This window comes from Semicossyphus pulcher, unplaced genomic scaffold, assembly GCF_022749685.1.
Source record: "Semicossyphus pulcher isolate SPU_LCO1_2020_fin unplaced genomic scaffold, fSemPul1.0.p SCAF_18, whole genome shotgun sequence".
Classification (NCBI taxonomy): Eukaryota; Metazoa; Chordata; class Actinopteri; order Labriformes; family Labridae; genus Semicossyphus; species Semicossyphus pulcher.
In genome coordinates, this window is record NW_027211691.1 from 17,685,978 (window position 1) to 17,709,327 (window position 23,350).

The 23,350-nt window shown below is 42.8% G+C and overlaps 1 protein-coding gene across 1 annotated transcript in view; it reads right to left on the reverse strand.

The window, feature by feature from the left end:
- Nucleotides 1-23,350, reverse strand: part of ptprn2 (protein tyrosine phosphatase receptor type N2) — a 137,689-nt gene that overhangs the window by 78,677 nt on the left and 35,662 nt on the right. The window contains exons 5-10 of the mRNA XM_069667372.1: nt 21,556-22,009; nt 21,180-21,473; nt 20,955-20,995; nt 19,995-20,416; nt 15,280-15,366; nt 8,520-8,599 (exon numbers count right to left, since the gene is read on the reverse strand). Coding sequence (XP_069523473.1) covers nt 8,520-8,599; nt 15,280-15,366; nt 19,995-20,416; nt 20,955-20,995; nt 21,180-21,473; nt 21,556-22,009 — 1,378 coding nt within the window. The remainder of the gene's footprint in view (nt 1-8,519; nt 8,600-15,279; nt 15,367-19,994; nt 20,417-20,954; nt 20,996-21,179; nt 21,474-21,555; nt 22,010-23,350) is intronic.

Consider the following 23,350-nt stretch of genomic DNA (forward strand, 5'->3'; position numbering starts at 1 on the left):
GGACGCGTTTTAGCAGCTGGGGGCGGCGTCATTGTTTTCAATGAGAGGCTTTTTGTGCGCTGCTTTTGCTTTGCAGAGCGCCTCGCTTTTTTCCGCTCTGTGCGCCTCGCGTTTTTGAGGAAACGCTCCGAGCGCCTCAAGTTGAAAAAACTTCAACTCAAAGCAGAAAAGCGCCCGACATCATGGGTGTTTTTTCTCATTGTCCAATTGGATGAAAGGAGTGGCGAGCCTTCTGTCAGTTTACAATGTAACAGTTAGGTTAATGACAGCTAATGATTCGGTGGTTGCCTTAACAACAGTAGGAAAAAAAAGCCGCCCCCAGCTGCTAAAGTGCGTTCTGTCTGATCGGGTGTTTACTTCCACAAAAAAGGCAGTGCGGTGTGCCTCGCGTTTTACAGCCTGCAAAGCGCCTTCTGTCTGATCGGGCCCTTATTCAGCCTTATATGTACCAGAAACACCAGGAGGTATCGGAATGGTAAGCTGAAATCTTGACTTGACAACAAGCTAGTGTAAGAAGGCAGCCTGAGGTGAATGACGGTGAATGACGATTGGTCGATGTCAGCGGCAGCTGTTCTGAACGGCCCATTTCAGAGACGACCTTTTTAAACATGTAAGTCTGGAAAAACACAGAATTATGTTTTGACTTTTTTTTTTTTTGTGAACAATAAACACGCAAATAATGTGAAACCGATGCAACCCCACGTACAGAGGCCACAGTCGTCGACGCACTGATCGCAGGCACGGTCTGCCGATCATTTGGTGCATGTCATCCCCCACTCTCTTCTCCCCACATTTCCTGTCTCTCTTAAGCCGCTAGAAATAAAAGCCAAAAAATAATAATCTTTAAAAAAAAAAAAAGATATGGCCGCTTTAACGCTTGGTCTCCTTTTAGAATAATACAACAGACAGTATAGACATATAGTGCGGGCAGAGTACATTCCACTTTTGCCCACAAGGTCTTCATTCACTGTGTTTACACCCATCAATTTTAATGCAAACTTTCAATTTGTGCATAAAAATCAGTGAGAATACATGAAAAAAATTGCACTTGGCTTAAAGGAAAAGTTTGTGTATCGGAAACAGAATGTTAAGAAAGGCTGATGTACAGAACTCGGAGCTTAAGTCTCAAACGTCCACTGGAGAGAAGTGTGGAGACGTTCTTCCAGCAGATACACAAAACAAACTTAACAGAACTAGTTCTATCATGTTTCTCACATCGTTTTTGTTGAGACATTTTGTTCTTAATAGCAACTGAATGATGGCCATAGATTTTTTATCAAAATCCTCTCTGAATATTTGTCAAACAGTTCAACAATTCACTTTTGAGTTTAAACTTGCACAAAACCTAGATGCAAACCTGACCTCTGCCTTCCCTCCAAAATAAAACTGTATTTTCTCACCAACTTTCTCCCCTGATCTCCATTCTGCTGTCACTTACATGTGACTCAGGGTGTGTGTTTGCGTCTGTGTGTGTGTGTTAGATTCAGAAACATGCGGGCAGACATTGTCTCCGTCCGCGCCTCTTCGTGTCTCCCTCGGCTGACAGCCGTGTGTCAGGGTCTCTTGCTCTCTGCTCCAGATGGCCCAGCCCGTTGCTCCCGGGGTCCCCAGGCTCCCAGCGCTCATTGACCGGGGCCGGGGTTCTCACGGCCTGGGGGCCCGCCAACTCATTGCTAAGGCCTGGCCTCTGGGGCCTTTGGGGCCTCCGAGGGGCACCGGGGTCGCCCAGCCGTGACAGCCGAGACAATAGGAGTGTCCTCACCCGAGTCCCACCCACCACCTATCAGCCCCTTTTAACACACACATGTACGCCCGCTCAGAGTGCCGTTTGGCCCGGTCATGCTTGACCACAGTTGGTAGATAGTGGCCGAGTCAGCAGGCGTCGATTAAATAAGTTTCAAGTTCAGTTCAATAGGTGGTCCGTCATTTAGAGACCTCAATCTGGCCTTCTTTTTATTTATTTAATAAGTATTAGAACCCATTTTAAAAGTAATATCTTCTAAGAGGACACGTAACTTCTCAAGCTGTTGAAGCAGCCGTACAGCGCTAAGGGCGGTTCATTTAACCCAAGTTTTAGGAGACACAACCTTAATATGCAACACATACACCTTTCCCACCAAAATCAATGCGTTGAAGGAGGGTTATCAAACCTGGGATGACTGGCTAATAAATGCCGATTGTCTCTTTTCCCATTGCCAGTGGAGTATGCTTCTTTCGGTCTCTGCTGCGTCCCTGATGTCACAAATGTGCCGGAAACAGGGTTAATAAACAACAGTACGCACAAAGAACTTAAATTATACTCTTTGGTAAGCAGCATGGAGGCCAGTGAAGATGTTACGGTGGTTAGGTCGTTATTGTATCTATTAATCGTTCAGTCTGTTTATCAAACTCGGCGGCGACAAATTTGGAACGATGTTCGAGCGCTGCCGATCGGAGCCAAGGCGATAATTACCCGGGTCTACTGCAGAGTCATTTGACGCGGGTCTGAATGCCGATTGTAGCCTTTCCCACTAAGCAAAAAAGCCGGGTGTTGGCGGGTTTTTTGACCAGTTGTCAAAAACCCCTAACCTGCTCTTCTTCTCGGACTAAAACAATGCATTATTAACTGATTTAAACTCCGATCTTTACAGGTCTGACTTAAGAAATGTAAATATTAGAACTTTTAGAACATTTTTCAACAAGGCCTGTTATATAACAACCAAAGCATTCGCTAGGATGCACAAAAATAAAGTGTGATTGTCACACAAATCTGCTGCAAATCTGGAAGATGATCCATCAAAACACGTCTATACCATCACTTAAAAAAATAATAATGGCAGGATGTAATTAGAGACACTTAACGAAGCAAAAACAGCCGCCCGACGCATAAATCCACCTACTCGCTGTGAAGTGCACAAACACGTAACAGCGGATCAAATCCATCATCACTTAAAAAATGTTGCTTTTAACTGAGAAAAGGCAGCTCTGCAGATCAAAATTTCCCACAACTGAAGGTGATTTACATCTTCAGAAATCACATGGAGCCTGAGAAGGAAGCGAGCGGGCAAAAAGAAGAGCAGCTCGAAACAACACGTTTCAACATTGGTTTTAACAGCTTGGCTGCCACTTCATCAAATATTGAATAAATCATTTTCTTGGCACAGCATGAACACAGCTGCAAAAAAAAAAAAAAAAAAGTATCACCACACAAACTTGCGCACACATCCGCACACGCGCACACAAACGCGGACACACAGAATGCCTTGTAGTTTTGATAAAGCAGCAGCTTTCTCTTTTGTTTTGCAGCCGAGCAGGGATTAGGCAGTGCGGGTCTTTGTCCTGCGGTTTTCCAGTTGAGCAGAACACAAGAGCCTCTACCTCCACTAATACAGTCAGACCTCCCAGCAGGCCTTTCACCACACAGCCGCTAAGAACCTGCTGCCCAAAAGATGCTTTTCAATGAGTTATCAAATCTCCTCTATACTGTCCATGCCTTTCAACCGAGTCTCTTTGTCTATTCTGTGTCCATTGAACACATCAAATAGGAGTGATGGGCAGAGAGATGGACAGCAGAATGTAGCAGAGCTGTATGAGCCTCCTTTAGGCGCTCAAGAGTACAGTGAAGGCAACACCAGTACATGTTCAAAATATAGCTGCGTCTGAAAGTACGTGTACAGTATGTGTGTACAAGTGTAACACATATAAACTAATTATAGCACAGTAGATGTACAATGTTTGTGTTTATGACGGACATTAATTTAGCTTAAATGCTAAACAAATTTGTGCTTCAAGCTCTTTCAATGTAAAGATTTATCATTATGAAGTAAATGTTGATTGTACAATGTAATGGCTAGGCGATAATAACACTATCTGCGTTCAGATTGGTTCCGGTTATGATCACTTGGGAAAATGAAGACCAGATTTTACGGCTGAAAAGAAAATGCTTTAACCGTTTTGCAACCAGCTAACTTACTTACCAGCTAACTTATTCTTCCTGGTGGCAACAAAACAAAGAGACAAAACAAAACGAGTTTACAGTTTAAACTGCCACCATAACCTCTTTGTTTGCGTCGATCCGGATAAATAAAGTTTTTTTTAATTGAATTGAACCAAAACAGGAAGAGGGTGGGGTTTTCGTTTTCCCGGACAACTGTCGTTAGCTAAACGCAGGAAGCTAGTAGCGCAGACTACAGTAGTCTTTCCTGTTGTGTGTCATGTATGCACTGTTGCCTTTACACAAATGAAGCTTCCTACGGATGAATAAAGTTCTTTGATTTGAATTGAATTGAACCAAAACAGGGAGAGGGTGGGGTTTTGTTTTCCCCCATAGCAATCGTTAGCTACCCGCAGGTAGCTGAAATGGTGGACTTTGAAACAACCAGAGTCTGACAGGATTCATCTACGTGAAAAGTTAAGGTTAGTTTTGGGGTTGTCGTTGAGACAGAGTAAGAAATGTCTAAATGTTACCTTTGGCTTTCACAACTTGTAACACTTATCTTCAAGTCGAGCAGATCAACGGCAGAAATATCAATAATGAAAACATGTGCCCAGATGTGCTGGAAACAAACCTGTCGCAGAGTCCAGAGCTGAACTTCTGATCTCTTTTAACAACTTGTTTAATGATGCCAGAGCTTCCTACTTTTCTAACCTCGAAATTAATACAGGTAAAATACTAGTTAAAAACTGCAAGAATTCTCTCTCCTTTGCTGTTGGTAAGATTATTACCTTGCTCTTCCAGGCCAAGAATTTTTCTTCAATTTCACTACAAGAGTTTACCTTGTATGTTATATGAAAACCTCCTCTAGTTTTCTTGACATTGAACCCACATCCTTGTTCAAAAATGGCATTGGCCCAAATATATATCTGATTCAATCCTCAAAATGTCTTTAAAGTGGCTTTAAAACTCTATAAAGAAACTGATGTCAGATTTTAATCTGTAGTTGCCCTCGTTGGTTTTGTCAGGAAGGTGATAGAAAGTCTCGGTTCTTGTTCCACTTCTGTTAAAAACAACTAATAGACATGAGCACATAAATATAGTTGTAATGTGTACGTACTTAAGGATTAAAGGTTCTGTTTGGTTGCCACTAGTCTTCAAGGGGAAACATGGGAAAAATCAGGTGATAGTTCAGAGAGTGAGGACGGAAGTAAATGAACTTTTTACGCAAAGGTTTTTGTTACATGAACAGCTAACGTTACAAAAGCCTAAATTCTACATATCCACATAGATTTCCATTGGTAATTCATTGTTAAAGGGCCAGTTCACCGATTTTCAACCTCAGTCCTATCATGCTATTATGGGGAGCTAATGCCATTATGGTAGGAAAAAAAGCAATTTCGCTCAGTGCCTTTTGAGGACGCTATCCTCTTCTCCAATGGGCTCTGGAAAACCTCCGTCAGACTACGTCAAACACGTCATCTGGCGGAGGCCAGGGAGCTTGCTAAACTACACTTCCACCGGATCCACCGGTATATTCTCGTCGTATGGAAAATGGTAGAATTTCACTCCAGCATCGCTCTTTTCCCCTTTAGTTTTTCTTGTCCCCTTTCAGAGTGAGGGGCGCAATGCACACTGGGTGTTGTAGGAATGTAGAATGGGTGAAACCAAAAATATGTTCATTGTTATTGCTTTGATTGAAGGAACTCCAGGTAGCAGAAATTATACGCTGTGCCTTGAAATCTACTCGTCATAATTCATGTTGGCATTGTGAATGGCTTGTGAAGCATTTTGTGGCATCGTCTCGTGCAAGGAGCTTTACAAATACATTTACATGCTTTCTACTAACTTAATGGTAACTAATCAGCTATTTAGAAGAACATATTTGCTGAATAAACCACAGTTTTCTAAATTCTTGGGTTTCCAGTGTAATGGCTGCTATAAAGCATGCTGTGCGGGCTCTCAGCGGCAGGTCGAGAGCAGAATACAGCAGGGGTTTTGATGAGTTCATTAAGAGGCCACGTCATTATGCACAGTCACACAAGGCAACGGTCAACCAGGATTACCCAGGTGGCCACTGCATGTGGGTGTCAGTTTGATTTTCGGATACCTTAAAGCGTGCTGTAGTTCCAAAACCTGGTGACACTTTGAGATAACTACACCAATTGTGTTGATTTCAATGTCATGCATGCGTTTCTGGAGCTGGAATGTAGCTAGAAGAGAATTTCAAAAGGTAGCTTGACTGATATAAATTTACGAGGCCGATACTGATACCGATATTTGAATGGAAAAATTCACAGCTTAGCAATATGCCGGCCGATATAGTGTTTTTTTAAGCTGGAAAGAAAGAATAGACCTTTATAATGTAGAGTGTGCATCAATACATAACTAACACAACAATTCAAGGCCGAGTTACATACATTTTCAGCCAGTTTTAGTGCATACCGCCATCTTTTTAACTATGATACATGTGCTGAAGACAGTGCTGAGAGAATTCCTAAATTATGGAGCCAAAGCTTGCTCTGTTGGAAAAACTATGTGATGACAGCTTTTATAAGTCACAATAAGAATTGTATTTTTGCACTATATATGCAAAAAAGGTTGATATCAGCACATGTTGGAACCAATGACTGTATATATAGATGGACAACTCGTCTCCATCTGCTCCCGTTGTACGTAATTGATGCCAAAATAGCCCCTGTGATAGGCGCATGTTTGAGAATAATTGATCGGGCGTGTATTTTGATTTTATAGTTTGACCCATGTCCCACCTGTTAACATGGAGGAGGCAGGCTTTATGACCTATACTGCAGCCAGTCAGCAGGGGGCGCCTGAAATGTTTTGGCTTCACTTATAGGGAGCTGTCATGTCGTCCATCTTTTTATACAGTCTATGGTTGGAACACATACATGCCGATTATATATCCCGTCTGGCCTGGGAAAGCCTCGGAATGCCCCAGGAGGAGCTGGAAAACGTCGCTGGGGAGAGCTGCCACTGCGACCAGGCCCCGAATAAGTGGAAGATAATGGATGGATGGACTGATAAATGCCGATACACATATATCATGATGGGCCAATATCGGCCTGATAATATTGGCCTGATAATATCGGTCAGATATATCGGTCGGCTTTACTAAAAGGAGAGTTTTTGTTTTCAGTCCACATTGTTTTTAACAGCAGAAGAGAGCTGGAAGTCCACTCCACTTCACACTATAGTGGGGGGCAACAAGATAGGAGGGGGGCAGAGGATGAAGCTTCAACAGGAATTGTTGTAAGTTCAATTGAGGCTCAAATGTGGCTTTAAAAACAGAGAACTTAAGCACTCAGACATTTTTATTGTGTGTGGGGACTGAACGAGGACAACAACGATGCATCCAAAACCATAAGTAGTTTGAAAGGCTCCTTCTGTCGCCTTTCACAAATCACTATTCAGGTGGGAGGTATTCATAATTCATCAACACGGGTCAGGCTGATGATCATGTTGACTTAACATTTGGTGTGACATTTCAGCCGTGCTCACGCCTGTCATTAGCTCTCACCCCACGCCACCTCATCAAAGTCAGTCACACAAGAGAGGAGGGGAAAAAAGAGGATGAAGAAGTAGAAAATAGATGGATTAGAAAGAGTAAAAAGAAAGGATGTTATGATACAGTATAATTATTACACCTCATGCATGGAGGTTAATCTACAGTGGCTGCTATATTTGCTCATTTTGTAAAGCAAACATTGGAAAACTGGGATGACTGTGTGGGATAAATACTGTTTTCCGACACTCTAAACCACTGAACCAAAGCTCAACCCGCGGCCTAACCTTTCTTGCGGTAAATCTGTATCATCAGCCGTCCTTAATAGGAAACGAGTTGGTGCCAAAAAATGTCGCCGCGCAGAAAAAAACTAGAGCAGCAACACATTTCAGCCAATAACAACACCACCATGTTGATTCCAGTGGGGTGATATTGGATGATATTGACTGTTGGGAGTATTGCTGTGCTTCTCAAAGTCATTTCCGACCAAAGCAAGGACATAGACACACAAACACACATCACACACACACACACACACACACCGACACCAACGCAGGGCAGATCGGAGTGCAGACAATGAACAGGGGAGCGGAGGCAGTGCATACTGACAACCCTCCTTTTCTGTGGGTGACAGCTCTCCATCAGTCTACATCAAACAAGTGCACACACACACACATACGCATACACACACACACACAGGAATATACACTCTAAGTGATTGGCTGGTGCAGACCTGTTTCAACCTGTCAGGATGTTTGACATAATAGAAGTCCAAATAAAGCATCCTGCACCCTGTACGAGTGTGTGTGTAGACAAGAGAAGTGTGCACACTGGACTCATCATCTCCGTAATTGATGGTCATCTGTCATCACACACTGTTGATAATCTTCTTTGGGACGGGGGTTTGTCTGAACAAGATGAACACGGTCCTATCTACTGTATCTGGAGACTCTAATCTGTGTTCTCATTTACTGAAGCGCAGACGTGACAGAGCGGTGTGGCGAGTGAAAATGAGATGAATCGCAATGACGGCAGGATTATTGGTTGATAGATGATATACAAAGAAAATGAGGGCACTCTTACCTGCAACTTGAACCAGATCTGCAGTGGATATGTTCTTAGGGTTGGGGCCGATTCTGAAGGTCATCGCTGGGCCCAAAACGCTGCAGAAAAACAGAAAAAAGACGAGCTAAATGAGCAGGAGTAGTCAGACAATTTGAGAAACATTCTTATTTGCGTTTTTTAGACGAGAAGATCGATACCAAACTCACATATGTCTATATGCTAAGCTGGAGTTGGTTAGCCTAGCTTAGCATAAAGACCAAAACAGCTAGTCTTGCTCTTCCTGAAGTCTTTTTTATCCCTGTGACTGGGTTTCAACCTATCATTGTCTACAATACACTTCTATTTTAGCTTAAGCAACCCAGCTGTCAACACAGGCAGCAACCGGTAGTCTAAAATAGGCCAAGAAATAGTCCCATACACTTCCCGTAAAACTGAAATGTGACGTATTTTCGCCCCAGTTTTTGAGCACTTTAAGCTAACGAGATGTTATCTGTTAATCTGTAAGTGTGGGAGGTGTTGATAGATGGATTTTTTTGGCCTTCAGACAAGCTGTCCTCTTACTTCCAGCCTTTGTGCTAAGCTAAGCTAACCGGTTGCTGCTTCAACAAAGAAAAGCTAAAAGGAAAGAAGCGTAGTTTCCTAAATTTTGTACTATTTGCAACTTTACATTCAACGCTAAAATTGAATTCAGAGATAAGACTGCATTGAGAAGCCTTAAAGTACCCGGTGCCGTATTTCATCATAAATTCTCCTGGCCAAAGACCAAAGTACAGTGATCAGCTGCGCACCTTGTTTCCTCCTACACTAACCTGCCTGTCCTCCCTGTGCCTATACTCTCCTCCGTCTGGTCAGGAGTCAGCAACAGACTTCTCTCCCTGTAGCAGAATAAATATTTAAGGTTGCTGAGGTTGGCCATGAAATGAAATCTAACAACCCCACCAGACTCTGCAAGAACTCCCAGCAGTGGTCAGGAAAAACTGGGTATTTTGAAGCAATCTGTAAGGGAAAGTCATACTCATGTCTGCTATATCCTCCTAAAATCACATTTTTGACGGCTTGAAGAACAATAATCCGTGACTTCATGGTCTAAGGGAGGGTTGTCTTTCAAAACAAGTTTGAACTAGCAACAATGAGTCACGAGGAATGATGAAGACCCAGTTGGGGCCAATCAGTGACAAATATGGCGCATTGTTTTCAGCTGTAATTGTCGTTCCCCGACGGGCCAATCAGTTTAATCCTGAAGGCTGGAATGAGATACTGGAGATGAGCACATGGCACGAGTGAGCAAATGATCAGTGCAGGAGTCAGATGCATCACCTCCCGGGTTCTCAAATCCAAAAAGGCCAGTGAGTGAGGATATCATGAGTGATGACATCCACACGGTGGAAATCTGTATCCTGTTAAGTACTTTTAGTGTTTTATGTGGTCTCCATTTAAATATTCTTTTATTTACTGACTTTATATGCCTTTATTCAGAGAGCGAGGACAGTGGATAGTGTTGGAAACAGGGGAAGAGAGAGTGGGGGTGACTCATGGCAAAGGGCCGAGGGTGGGAGTCGAACCTGGGCATCGATGACTGCGGCCTCTGCATATGGGATGCACGGTAGACATCAACTTTTTGATCAATTCTGTGGAATCAAGTTTGGTTTTTCTTGACTCTCATGCAGCCATATTCAATGTTAAGAAAAATACAGACACCCAATTGTGGAAAATATTTAAAGAATTTGATTTGAAAGAGGCTGACAGAATCCTACTGCACTGGCCCATTAAGTCTTTCGCGCTCATTAGAAGACAAAGTCCAGGTCTAAAAATGCTATTTTTTGTAAAGCATTGATTCTTCGTTACATTTTGTTACATGTTAATACAGATTTGTAGATTTGAAAGGACTTCACTGTAATGCCATAATAATCACTTCAGCACGTCTTTTTTTATTTCTTATAAAGTAATTCATGGAAAAACTTCCTAAACATAAATATTACATACAAAAAGATGGATCTGTTCAGCTTCCAATTAAATTATCAGCGATAAAAAAAGTAGAATATACTTCATAGTTAAACAGATTTTAAACATCATTTTTTTTGCCGGTTGGTGGCAGCAGAAATGACATTTAAACACAAAAAAGTTGTTGTAAGAAAAGAGTTGCTCACTTGCATACGCAGCGGCGATATCACTATTTGGAGTCGTGTGTTTGTACATCAAAAGTGAATCGAATAATCGCTTTCTTTTACCTCTAGTTTTGGTCTCCACCACCTCTTAAGGGAAATATCTGTAAATGTTCCTTTTTGTTCAAAAGCTTATTGCTAACTTTCTCTTTCTGCTGTTTGCAGCTGAACAGGTGGACCAGGTGCATTAGAACTCCATCGCTTTTATACTGAAAACTGCTGCTTGCTGCACCTGCGAACAGAAGTGTGAGTGAGCTTAAAGGTGCAGGTCAGAAAACCAAAACAACCACCTGCAATATGTTGAGACTGTTTTTAACTCTGAGAATAACTACAGAATCAGGTGGTGGTGCTTTCAGGTTCATCATTACATGCAATCTCTTTTATATTGTTGTAGTAATTTAGTAGAAATTTAATTGTTAAATGTCATGTATGTTTGAGATAGTGTGCTTGTATTCATGTGCTTGTGTAGGACCATCCACCTGCCAGAGACTGCAGCTGAATCAGGTGCATTTACATGATGCACCTGAGGTCTTAATATGTTAAACTTTACATAAAAAACACTATTTTTAAGTCAAGCAGTAGCTCCTAAAATATTGCATGTGTTGTACAATTACGAAACCAAAGGATGGATGAATAAGGGCCAAAACCGAACCTTTAACTCCTACATAAGCCGTGACTAAGAACCCACATGCCTAGTTGAGACGTCCACTTGTTCCTTCCCCTCAGCTCTCAATCACTAAGCCATTACAGTTGAGTCCTGGTGAGTGTACATACATCTTTATTGTCCTCCTGCAGACTGTACGACTGTAAGAGGGAGATTCATCAGACTGCGAGTGCCCTGACCCGGACCCACTCACCATCAGTCAGCCCGCTGTAGAGGCTGCTACACTCACTCGGCCTGGGGGCGATATATGAGCCGATACTCCCAGACAGACGGACCCGACCGTGCGCTGATGCATTTGTGAACATGATCGCGCACACACACACACACTCTGAGAGAAATATGTCCTTCTCTAATGCTTCACCTGGGCTCTGTTTGCTTGCGTAAATGTCAATATTTCCACAATCTTTACGCTGCCGAAGGTTTCCTACAAGAGATCTCGATGCATCTCAAATTGAAGAGACGTGATTTGGCACACACACCCGATTTAAATCTACTGCCACAGTTGGGAGATGGAGTTAAGACGGATAAGGTATCTGGAGGACTTCACACTGTCTCCTATATTATCGCATGTGTAAGCTTGGACTTCATATTAGCTCTGCTGCTGGGACACATGAGTGTGTGTGTGCAGGCTGGTTTGGCGGGATATTGGCAGGGGGTGTGTGTGTACAGACTGTGTGTGAAGATGGATTTCTGAGTGTGTATCCCACTCCCCCTAGTGTTTCTGACGGGTAAAACACTTACGTCATCTGAAAAAGGGCACATAAGCCCATCATCATCATCGCTAAACTCTTTTATTTTGAAAAGCAAATTTCTTGTGCTGATTACCGCAGCAGCAGACTCCAACATAATTGTCTTCAGCGTCTGAAAATCTCGACATCACCCAAACCGTCGCCCTCCTCGTCTCATATTCCGCGTCTGGGATCCTTCCCCGCCCGCCTGTTGTCACATTCGAGCATCTCCCCTCCAGCCTCCCTATCGGGGCTCATCAGAGCGAGCGAGAAGCGAAGGCAGGTCGGCGCGCTCTGACCCGGCTCTCGTACGCTCCAGCCGACTCATATTCAGGCGCAGGCTTTCAGACACTCACCTGCCGCGGCCACACAGCAAGAGGCACAATGGGGCCCGCGTCACGTCCTCCGTCTCGGCTGTTTCTACACAAATGCGCTTTCATTACTTTGTAAAGAGCGAAGGAGAACGAGGCAAAACAAGCCTGACAAACAGGACGTTTTCTGTGTTTGTCTTCTGTGTAGAATGCTCTTATCAATATGAGGTGTAATACCGTGGAGAAGCTTCTTTTAAGGCGTCTGTTATGGGGCTTTTACACTGGCTTAACAGCTTTAATGCACTGTGATTACAGACATATGCAGCAGTGGAGGAAGTACATTTACATAGCGCTGTACTTAAGTATCCCCATTTGTGCGACTCTACTCTTAAACCAGTGTGGGGCCCATTTCAGAGATATATCTGACAGCTTCTTTTATTTTGAAGATTCAGATGTGCAAACATATCTGCTCCTGACATACGATGGTTTGTTACAGGAAACTAAAACACACTAAAGCAAAGAGAAGGCGAAGAATGAAAGGACTAAGAGAAGCGGAAGCAACATAAAAGAATAAACTAGTGAGGGATAATAAAAAATGAAAGTGTAGTCTGACCGGCCCTGGTGCCACACCATCACCTCTTCCCCCCTTACACCCAACTAGAGACGCCCCTTAGGAGCCTTAATTTTGACTCTTCTCTCTGTCTCTCTCTTTCTCGTTATAAAGATATTGTAAGTATAATTTTTCTTCCTGTCTCTTTATTTTCTCCTATCGTTTTTCCTTAAACTCCCACACACATACAAACACCTACGTGTGTGTACAGAAATGTAGGTTCTGTCAATGACCTAAGCTGATCTGTGTATAGTAGTAGTAGTTGTTTATCTCACATGTGTTTGCCTGTTAATTACTTTTTTGTACCATCGATAACAGGGGTCATTAGGGGCCCCAGAGTCCGACTCTCCTCCCTTAGACACGACCGAGACAGCATTGAAAGTAAGCCGAATGAGCGGCTCCTCTCTGCAGTGTACACATGCAGGTTCAGACAGCTGTTACAGGGTTACTGATTCTGAAGAAAAGTTCTGGATATAAAGATTATGACTTCTTCACATATTTAAATCCAATGGCAGCAGATATATCATAAGTCAGAGAAAGAAGCGTGTGTATCCTCCTGAGAGTAAAGACATACCATGATAGGGTTGCAATCAATATCAGGATATAAATACGACTGTTTTTCCAACAACAATATGAGTCAGAAAAAAAGATCCAAGATCAAAATAAAATGACATTAAATTCAATTGCTTCCTTGTATGTGTAAACCTGCTTGGCATTAACCTGATTCTGATAACATAATACAGCATTTATTGTCATTTACTCCGTGTAGAATTTAGAGGTTCGATTCCCAGCTCCCTCAGACTACATGTCCAAGTGTCCTTGGGCAAGACACTGAACCCCAAACTGCTCCCTGTGTGTGAATGTGATTACTGATTGACAGCTGTGCACTTCACATAGCAGCCTCTGCCATCTGTGTATGTGTGTGTGTGTGAAAGGGTGAATGTGACAAAGCAGCTTTAAGTGGTCGCAAAGGCTAGAAAAAAACGCTTTGTAAGCAGTCCATACATTTAAAAATGTATAGAGTACATTTATACCGCTCTTACAGGCGCCGCTTTTGCTAAATAAGTACCGGGTCTGTACTTGGGGCGCGAGTTTAGCTCAGCGGTTGAATCGGCGGTACAGTCCTCGATGCAGCGGCCCCCTGGGCTCGACGATTTGTGTATGTGTCATCCCCCATTGTCTCTCCCCTTATTTCCAACACTATCCTCTGTCCTCTCTATAAATAAAGGCATAAAAGGCCAAAAAAGAACATATACTTGTGTATGCACGTGTTTCTACTTTGACTTGAGTAGAGTATCAGAGTATTTCTTCCACCACTGGACATATGGCTGATTGTACAGAGCAATAGTGTCACTGGTGATTCATCAGTGACACTAATCATTCTGACTGATATGAAATGACGGGTGTATTAACAAGTTTAACTCAATGACATATCCTGCTGTTCCTGCTCATCAAAACTCAACCAGAAGACTTTAAAGGCGGAGATCAGAACGTCTTCATCCTCCGAGCTTTTATTCTGAGGTCACCGTGTGTTGAACACTCGTGACAGTTTTTCCCTCTCAGTAGCTATTATCCGAGCCAGACTCTGCTGTGTCTACAGTTACAGTGCAGCCGCACACTGCAGTGCGCCGAGCTCGGTTTGTTCATATGCTGCTGGTGTAGCTGAACCACCCAGACTTCACTTCTCCTGCAGGAGCGTCTTGAAAGGCTTGTCAGATCTTAGGCGAACACGTCTCCGCTGCCTCCTACATGGTCTGACACCGAATGTACAGCAGAACTGTGGTACAAGCTGCAAACCAGCCCAGGTTCAAGGACAGTTCGCCCGCTCATTAATATATTAACCGCCTCCTGCTGGACTACTTTCTCTACTTCCAGCTCCTGATCTACTGCTGCTCCTCTGTCTCTCCCTTCCTCTAACTGAGAGGCGTTTGATGAGCTGACTGCTCTCTTTTTGACAAGGCGTACAGCGACAATAGTGGCGAGGCAGTGTTTTGAATACAATGGAGACATCAGTGTGTGTCTGGAGGTAATTAGGCCTGATTTCTCTCCCTGCGAGGAGTCAAACCTTCCGAAAGGTCAGAAAAACAACAAACGCCTACAGTCTCTGGGAGTGTGGCACAGCATTTTTCACACAAACAGTCCTCGCAGCGTCTGGACAACCTTCATTCTGTTTTTTCCAACTCAAAGGCACAAAGCAAAACTGTTTCAAATGTGGCCAATTATCCTTTGTGCAATGTATGGCTTGAAATATGTATTATTTGTGACAATGTGGGCGTGAATGGGAGGTTTGTGTTAGTACGTACGAGAGCTGGGTGAGGTCATCGGCGTGGAGGTTCAGCTTCTGCGTCAGGCGCTCCATCAGGTCCGAACCCTGCTCGCTGGTGAGTGAGCTGAAAGGGGAGACACAAAGAAGTCCGGGCGTCACATTTTGGAGGTCCATACCCGTAAATGATACACGCGGCAATTCAGCCGTTAAAATGCTATTTTTTTTAGGGAGATACCGCCACAATTCATACCCACAAATGGGTCATTGCACACAAGCAAAAGCTATCTGAATGGATGTACCGCACACGTGTACACACTCGCAGACGGACAAACAAACACACAAAGAGCCATGCCAAGGGAAAAGGGATCAGCTGCGTCTTCAGGCTTGGTAAATCACCTGCTTTTTTCCGGCAATGAGACAAACAATAAGGTGCAAATGGAACCTGCATGAGGTGTAATGGCTGTATCATATGGACGCGCCTTTCCCTCCCTTCCCTTCTCTCATCTTTCTTCTTTCAGTTTCTTCCCCTCTCGCGCGTGCGTCCGCTCAAAGTAAAACATGATAACACAAAGTACACAAACACGCGGGGGCCACGCACGCTCCCCTCGCGGTGAGATGAGAATAATAAGGTGCAAATGGAATGGAGGTGAAGTGTAATGGTGGTCTGATAAAGCCATGCCTCATCTCAGCTCAGTCCGCGGCTGCTCTCTCACTCAGAAAGTAAATCGCCAAGGAAATAGACCAAACAAAGGCAATCTGCAGGCCGACGGGCTGGATGGAGGAAATGAGAAGGGCAAACACACGCACACAAACACACACACAAAGCTACTTTATTGCTGACAGCTTAACCTGGAATCACTGAGACTGCCAAGTGACTGCAAGGTGACACCAACCAAAAAGTCATGGATCATAATGAGACATTGTTAAAAATGTGTTACCACTTAATAACCGAGAAATTTGAAATAAACTAGGAACCAATTCTGTCCAGCACCTGGTAGACATACATTATTAGTTTTTTTCAGATTTTCAGCAGCCTCTAAAGTACAATTTTTAGACATTTTTACAAGGCGGCCATTTTCCTGTGACATCATGTCATAGATGGGAAGCTGAAATGCTTCATAATATTCCACTGCTGTAAATATATAGGAATATCCAACTAATTGTAATTGTCGAGCCATGCTTTTAGTTAAAACAACATATTTAATAACCCATTAGCCAGCTAAGTCACAACAGCTAATGTACGCTTTCAACCAATTACTAGCTAACATTACCATAGCTAGCTAACATAGCGTTTGCTGGCTAAAGTGACTCTTAGCTAGCTTAGATTACCGCTGGCTAGGAATTTCGCCCCTTTGATTCATCAGCAACTAAAAAGTAAATGGATGGAAACAAAATCAATCGGGACATGTAGCCATATTTTACGTAAAAACATATGGTAACTCGTTAGCTATTGATACAATATAATGCAGACAAGCTTGACGCTAACATTCAACCACCTCCTAGCTAGGTAAATTTTAAACCACCTCCTAACATTACTGTTAGCTCGGAGGTGGTTGAATGTTACCGTCAGCTTTTGTCTGCCTTATGTTAGCTAGCTAATATAACCGTTAGCTAGAAATATACACCTTTTCTATTGTATCCTAACACTATCGAACAGTAATGTTAGCTATAAATGGTTGAATGCTAACTTTAGCTGCTTTCAAATGGCAGCTTATCAAGTGTGCTGATTTATCTTTATATTTTGCCCAGTGTCCCTTTGTATTTCCACTATTCATTGTCCTTCTTAGTTGTCAATGCGGAGGTGAAACTATAGTTATCTATCAGTTTTCCTATATTTATAAAACCTGCATTCAAAACACAGGTAGCTGCAACATTATAAGCCTATTTTAGCTTCTCTTCCTGAGCGGGATGTCAAAAGAAAAGGGGCCACCGTGGCAATATAGAGATTTTATGTAAAAAATTAAGCTGAATATATTGTTTCCTCAGCCTGCATTTGACACCAAAATACAGCTGCTTTTTTTCCTAACAGAAACAGAACTGTGTACTGTGCAGGAGCGACTGAGTCCCTCCACCAGCGTGTGGGTGGTTCTTTTTCTCCACTTTTTGAGGGGTTTTGAAAGTTAAAGATTCTCCAAAGCAATTCCAGACACGTTTGCATCCCTCTGCGGTAATTCCAGCAACTGGAGAGCTCCAGGAGTGACTTGGTTGTTGATGCTAGCACTTTTCCCCTTGGGTTTTCTCTCTGTCTCTTTCTCTTCTATCCATACCTTTCCACTCCCCCCAACCCCCACCAGCACCAGCACCACCTCCCTGCTATTCCCTAAAACCCCCACTACCTCCACCACAATGTCAGGAGCTGTCAGATAAGCAGGTTTGCGTAGCCTCTCTGCAGGGTGCGGAGGAGCCGGGGATAACAACCGTGCAATCATGAGGTCTGCAGCAAACGCAGGCGCCTCTATAGGCCAACTATAGGTGTCCGCGCGGTGAGCAGAGGATGGACGGGGAGGAGGAGGTGAAGATATTTTACTCAGAAGGTGACCTGTCTCTTTCCCCTGCCACATACTCAACTATATTGTGTTTACATCTTAATCTGCGATTCTATTTTGAGGCAATAAGGTGACAAAAATTGCACCCAGCAGACCTTTATGAGCTGTCGTGTGTTGAACAGGTGAAGGACAACCCACTGACATCGGACTTGATAACGCCATAAAGGGATTTGAGAGAGGGCCAGGGGCGAAGACACAGTCGATAGGAACTTATCTTTGCCGAGCCGGAGCTGAGTGAGAGGTGTGAGAGGAGGAGAGAGAGAGAACCTGGCTGCCCTTCCTGACAAAGTATCATCATTAAAGCGGTAATACGGCGCGGTAATACCCACACGCTGAGGGATTTATCATCCCTGCTATTGTAATCAGGTGCGGCACACACTAAGGATTTCAAACTACAGTATTCCTTTCCATAAAGACGTGAATATGTGGGTGGTTTGGATAGAAATTGCATCTCATAAAGGCAGTTTTAAGTAACCGAACAAAGCAGACATATGCTCGGTATTAAGGTAAGTAAAATGAGTCTGCCTTGAAACCGGTCCAGCGGTGCGGCTGACAACTGGTGGGTGAAGCAATAAACTATTATATGAAGCTGTGAGCTACACCACTGAGTCAGATGATAACAAGCACTTAAGACTGAGAGAGTCGCTTTTACAAGGTGATGCTTTTTGCATGCAAGTTTTCGAGGACAATGACTAAGGTGAAAGGTTATTGACATACAGTAAATCAATTTATTGATGGCGACTGCCGGGCTGTCAACATTATGAAACAGAACCACACTGAATACAAGTCTGTAATGATTGCTGCCACAGTGTGTCTCTCTATTTTATACTGTGAAATTTAATGCAGTGCTGTTTATCTGCAATTTTATTTATTTGTCACAATATTTTTATGTACATTTCGCTAACCAATGTCCTATACCATTTATATAAAAAACTAGTTTGTCACATCCATCCTATACAAAAACACACATTACAATACTATAAAAATGGCTAAGGTAACCATGGTCAGATTCCCCTTTTAAAATCTTATTGAATTAAGGTGCTAACAGTCACTTTTAACTGCCACCCATCCTGTATTTAACAGAAAAATAAGTAAGTTCCTCTTGCTGTATGTGTGTATGTGATTACTGATTCTAAATAGTATGATTTAGAAAGTATATAAGAGTCTGAATAATCATATTAAATATTGTTGGCACTCTTTTTGGCTATATATTATAGATACAAAATTCAGTAATATAATAACATCTCATAATTGTTAAACAATCTGACTCAGTCTAATATTAATATCTACATATATATTTGTTACACTACATTGTTGAATACTCAGTTCTAATTGGTCAATGATGGCATTCTGTTATTTCTGAATATACAACATGAGTGCTGATATACAGTAAAACATCACTGGGACTTTTCACTCTGTATATCACTCCGCCTCAGCCACGCGTTCTTAATACTGTTATTTAAAGGAGCAATTCGCCCCTGGAGAAAGCCACTGCCACTGTCAGTCAAAGCAATAATATTTTAAATTGGCGCCATAGCTGCGGAGAAAGTTGTACAAACAGCTTGTGGTTTCGCCCATTCTACATTTCTACAACACCAAGCGTGCATTGCGCCCCTTCCTCTGAAAGGAACGGCCCAGCGGGAGACCCCGGAGTGAAATACTACCGTTTTCGCTGTAGGGAATGGCTCAGAGCGGTACAGAATCTGAAACACGGCGAGGTTGAAAATCAGCGAACTGGCCCTTAAACATCACAGCAGACCGTGTAGGTCTACATTGATCACGCAGCAGACTCTCATTTCACTGTTTGATGATAAATTAAAACAAACATACATGTACATGAAGTAAAACAGCTGATCTGTGGTAACCTGTAGACATGGAATGTTTGGGTTGCTTGGCAACAAAAGTCCAGTTTCAGTTACCTGTTTTGGATTTTTACTATTTGCCGCTTGTATAATTATTGCTTAAATAGCAGACTGCGTCAGTGAAAAACTCACTGTTGCTATGGAAATAAAGATAATCATATTCATATGACTAATCTTTAGTGTGTAGCCTTGTAATAAGTGTGATAACGTACAGTAAGTGGGTCTTTATTCTGCAAATAAAACCCTTCAGGTTGATTCAGAAACCCTCTGTTACCCAATCAGGGTTTATCTTCACAATAATGACCTGCTCACTACATTATTCCTTACATCTTATTCATACTCACTCTGAGCCGGTGATAATGTAGCCGAAGTGTCTGTCCTTCCCTCTGCTGGAAAACTCCTTCACCCCCACGTGGACCAGCTGAGTTTTGACTTTCATGTCCTTCTTCTGCGGATCCTCCGGCTGCTTCTTCCCTGCTGGGGCCTGATGCCCCTGCATCCAGCTCTGGATCTCAGAGTCCACCTGGGCGTCAGGCCCCTTTGCACCACCGGTTAATCGCAGGGTGGAGCCTTCTTTCGCAGGCTCTGCCACGGTCTTCCCCTCCCAGCGGTGGAGTACGGGAACTTGGCCCTGAGTCGTCCGGCTTTGGACATTCTCCAGCCCGACCATTTTCTGGAGGCCAGCTGGCCGCATGTTGACCTCTGGAGCGTCACCAAAGGGCTCCATGTTGAGGTAGTCCAGCAGCTTGGAGAAAAAGACTTCATGCTGTGTATAAAAGAAGATGTCCCTTTATATACTGAAAACATTTGTAATTTATTTTACCTGTTTAATACTTTAACTTTCATTTTAGAAGTAGTTTATTAAGTTTAGAGGAAAATGTATAGCTAGAAAAGAGACTTATCTATTTTTTATTAGGGAAATTTGTGTTGCATTCACTGACATTTCTAAGGTTGAGTGCTAATCCAAGGTCTACTGGAGAGTTTTTCCTTATAAATGATTAAAAGAGGCATTCAGGAGCCTCGCTTACTGACTAAACAAAAGATTCATGGCATTGTGTAAATCCACTGTCTCTCAAAGTTCCATTAAATTAAATTATTCAATTTAGACAACACTCGATATATTTTCTAAAATCCGGCAGTTGAAAGTTTGTTTTCAAGTTCTTATAATTTATGAGTGATTTGTTTTCTGGACAACTTTCAAATCATACCTGTTTGAAGCAGCTTTCAAAAGTGAATAAAGTTAGGACATGCCTCGCACCCTGAGAAACCAATTTGTTGCTTGAGCAGAGTAATTTTGAATTCACCTTGTCAACAGGCTCTTTGTCTGCATCCTCTCTTTGTTGGCCTGGAAACAAACACAACGTATGTGAGCAGATTGTGTGAAAACTCAAGTTCTTTTCAAGCAGAGGAAAAACAGTTATGACTCAAAATGAAACACCATTAAGAAATAGATTTGGCAGGATTGTACAAAAACATTTATTAAATGATATCGAAGACGACTTCTCTTTCTCAACACAAGAGTCACCCACCTTGCTGGTTCATTCTCAGTTTCTCTTCCTGGTTTTGATCCTGCCCTTTGTCCGACTTCACGCCCTGGTCTTGACTGAGTTGCATGGCTGCCACCGGCCTCCTGTTCCCATCCTTGTCCCCCCTGGAGTCAGTGGCTCCTGGTCCTGGCTGGGCCCCAATCGCAGGCCGCTCCTCGTGCACCTCTTGCAGCGTTCCTGTCATGACCTTAGCCAGCTGGTCCAGATCGTCGCCCATCAAAGCCTCCATGTTGATTCTGTGTCTTCCCAGGTGGTTCATCATATTCTGTATGTGGTCTGAAGAGGTAAGGAAGAAAAAAGAAAGCACAGTTATAACCCAAATCCAAAAACCAGCAATATAGTGCTGCAAATATCTTACCGTCCATGACACTAAGAGGCTCTTTCTCCTTGAGTCGGTTTGATCCGGCCTTGAGCAGAAGTCGGTCTAGATTGGGCCGTTGGGTTTTGGAGGTAAAAGCCACCTGAGACTGCGGCTCTGCGTGGTCACTGGGAGCTGGCCGGGTGTAGCTGAGGTAGTGGAGCTTTCCTTCAGGCCACGTAGCCTTTCCACCTTGGCCGCCCTGCTTAGTGCTCGGTATCTCTGCGAGAAGTCGTTCCAGCTGGCTGGACAGCAGCTTGCTCTTCTCTGCGTCCTGGTTCGAGAAGGTTTTACTGAATCCTGGGTGTCTGCCCTCTCCACTCTTGGTGAAGACTTTGGTGACAGGAGGTTGGCCGTCTCCTTTATGGAGGCTGTAGAGAGTGGTCTCCTTCCAGGCCTGCTGGGGTTTTGACCGGCTGGGCTCCAAATGGTCGTCAGACTTGATGCCTTCATTCTGCAACACAGAATTCCCCACTTTTAGGGATTTGTTCATGTGTCAAATATAATTTTTAGATGAGTTAGCAGTGTGGCTCTTAGGATGGAACACTTTGGTGCAGACTGAGCTCTATCTCTACTGGATAGACTGCTATTAAGTTCAAAAACAAGGATAGATTGCTGTGAAAATATTAAGAAGTAAAAGATAATAAAAATAAACATGAAAATATGTAAAATAATAAAAATGTGTAAACAACTGTAAATTGGAATTAAATGAAATTTAGTACACACATTCATTATTTTATCAAAATGTATATTTGTAATTAATGACCAAATACCTGCTTAACTAATGACATTGTCATCAGCCTTAGCTGCATGTTGTACTAGTGATAATAACAATTATTACACGGCTGTGTTGAATACTTGATTCTGATTGGTTAATTACGGCTTTCTGAGGTCTGCTATTTCTCGATAACAGACCGTTGCTATGAAGAACAGACCGTTGCTAGGGATTCGTCTCTTATCACACAATCCGGAGGACTAACTGTTCTCGTATCAATCCGCCGAAAGAAGTCCGGTAAATTTGATAGGTTGGTCTGTTTACAGAGGGAAAAAAGAAAAGAGAGAAAACAGCGGAGAGAAAGGAATAAAGGCTAAAAGTTATGGAACACAGTACGGGATACAGCGATGTTTAAGGACGGTGAATGGAAAAGAAAATGTCAACAGACTCTGACGGTGACGAGACAGAAAACCTCAATCAGGTGCTGCGCTGATACCTGCGGTCCTGTTCACTGTGTCCTAGTTCACCATCAGTTGAAATGTTTCCATATAGTGTGAGTAAAAACAGCTAGGTTAGCTCATTTTAATGTGAGTAAGAACAGCGAGGTTAGATAATTTGAATGTGAGTAATAACAGCTAGGTTAGCTCACTTTAAGAAGGCTAGTGTTAACCATGGACATAGCTCCCACTGTGAGTGTAACGGACTATTTTAAAAGAAAACGGAAATATAATATTTTTTAAATTCATAGAATAATTTCCAAATCAATATTTTATGTCAGATAATTGATTTAAGTAAATAGCCGTGTAATAAGCAGCAATTTATAGTGAGCAAGTTGTTATCGCAACCTGTTCACTATACATTATCCCTTACATATTAGCATGCTAACACGCTAAACTGAGATGGTGAACATGGCAAATGTTCAACCAGCATTTCACCGATAAAAACAAAAAGGTTCCTGCTAAACATCACTACGTTAGCTTTGCCACTGTGAACCTGTTAGCTTGCTAAGGTTGGCATTAGACTTAGACCTCTCTCCTGTGCCCAACAGAGCCTCACAGAGCTGCTAGCATGGCTGCAGAT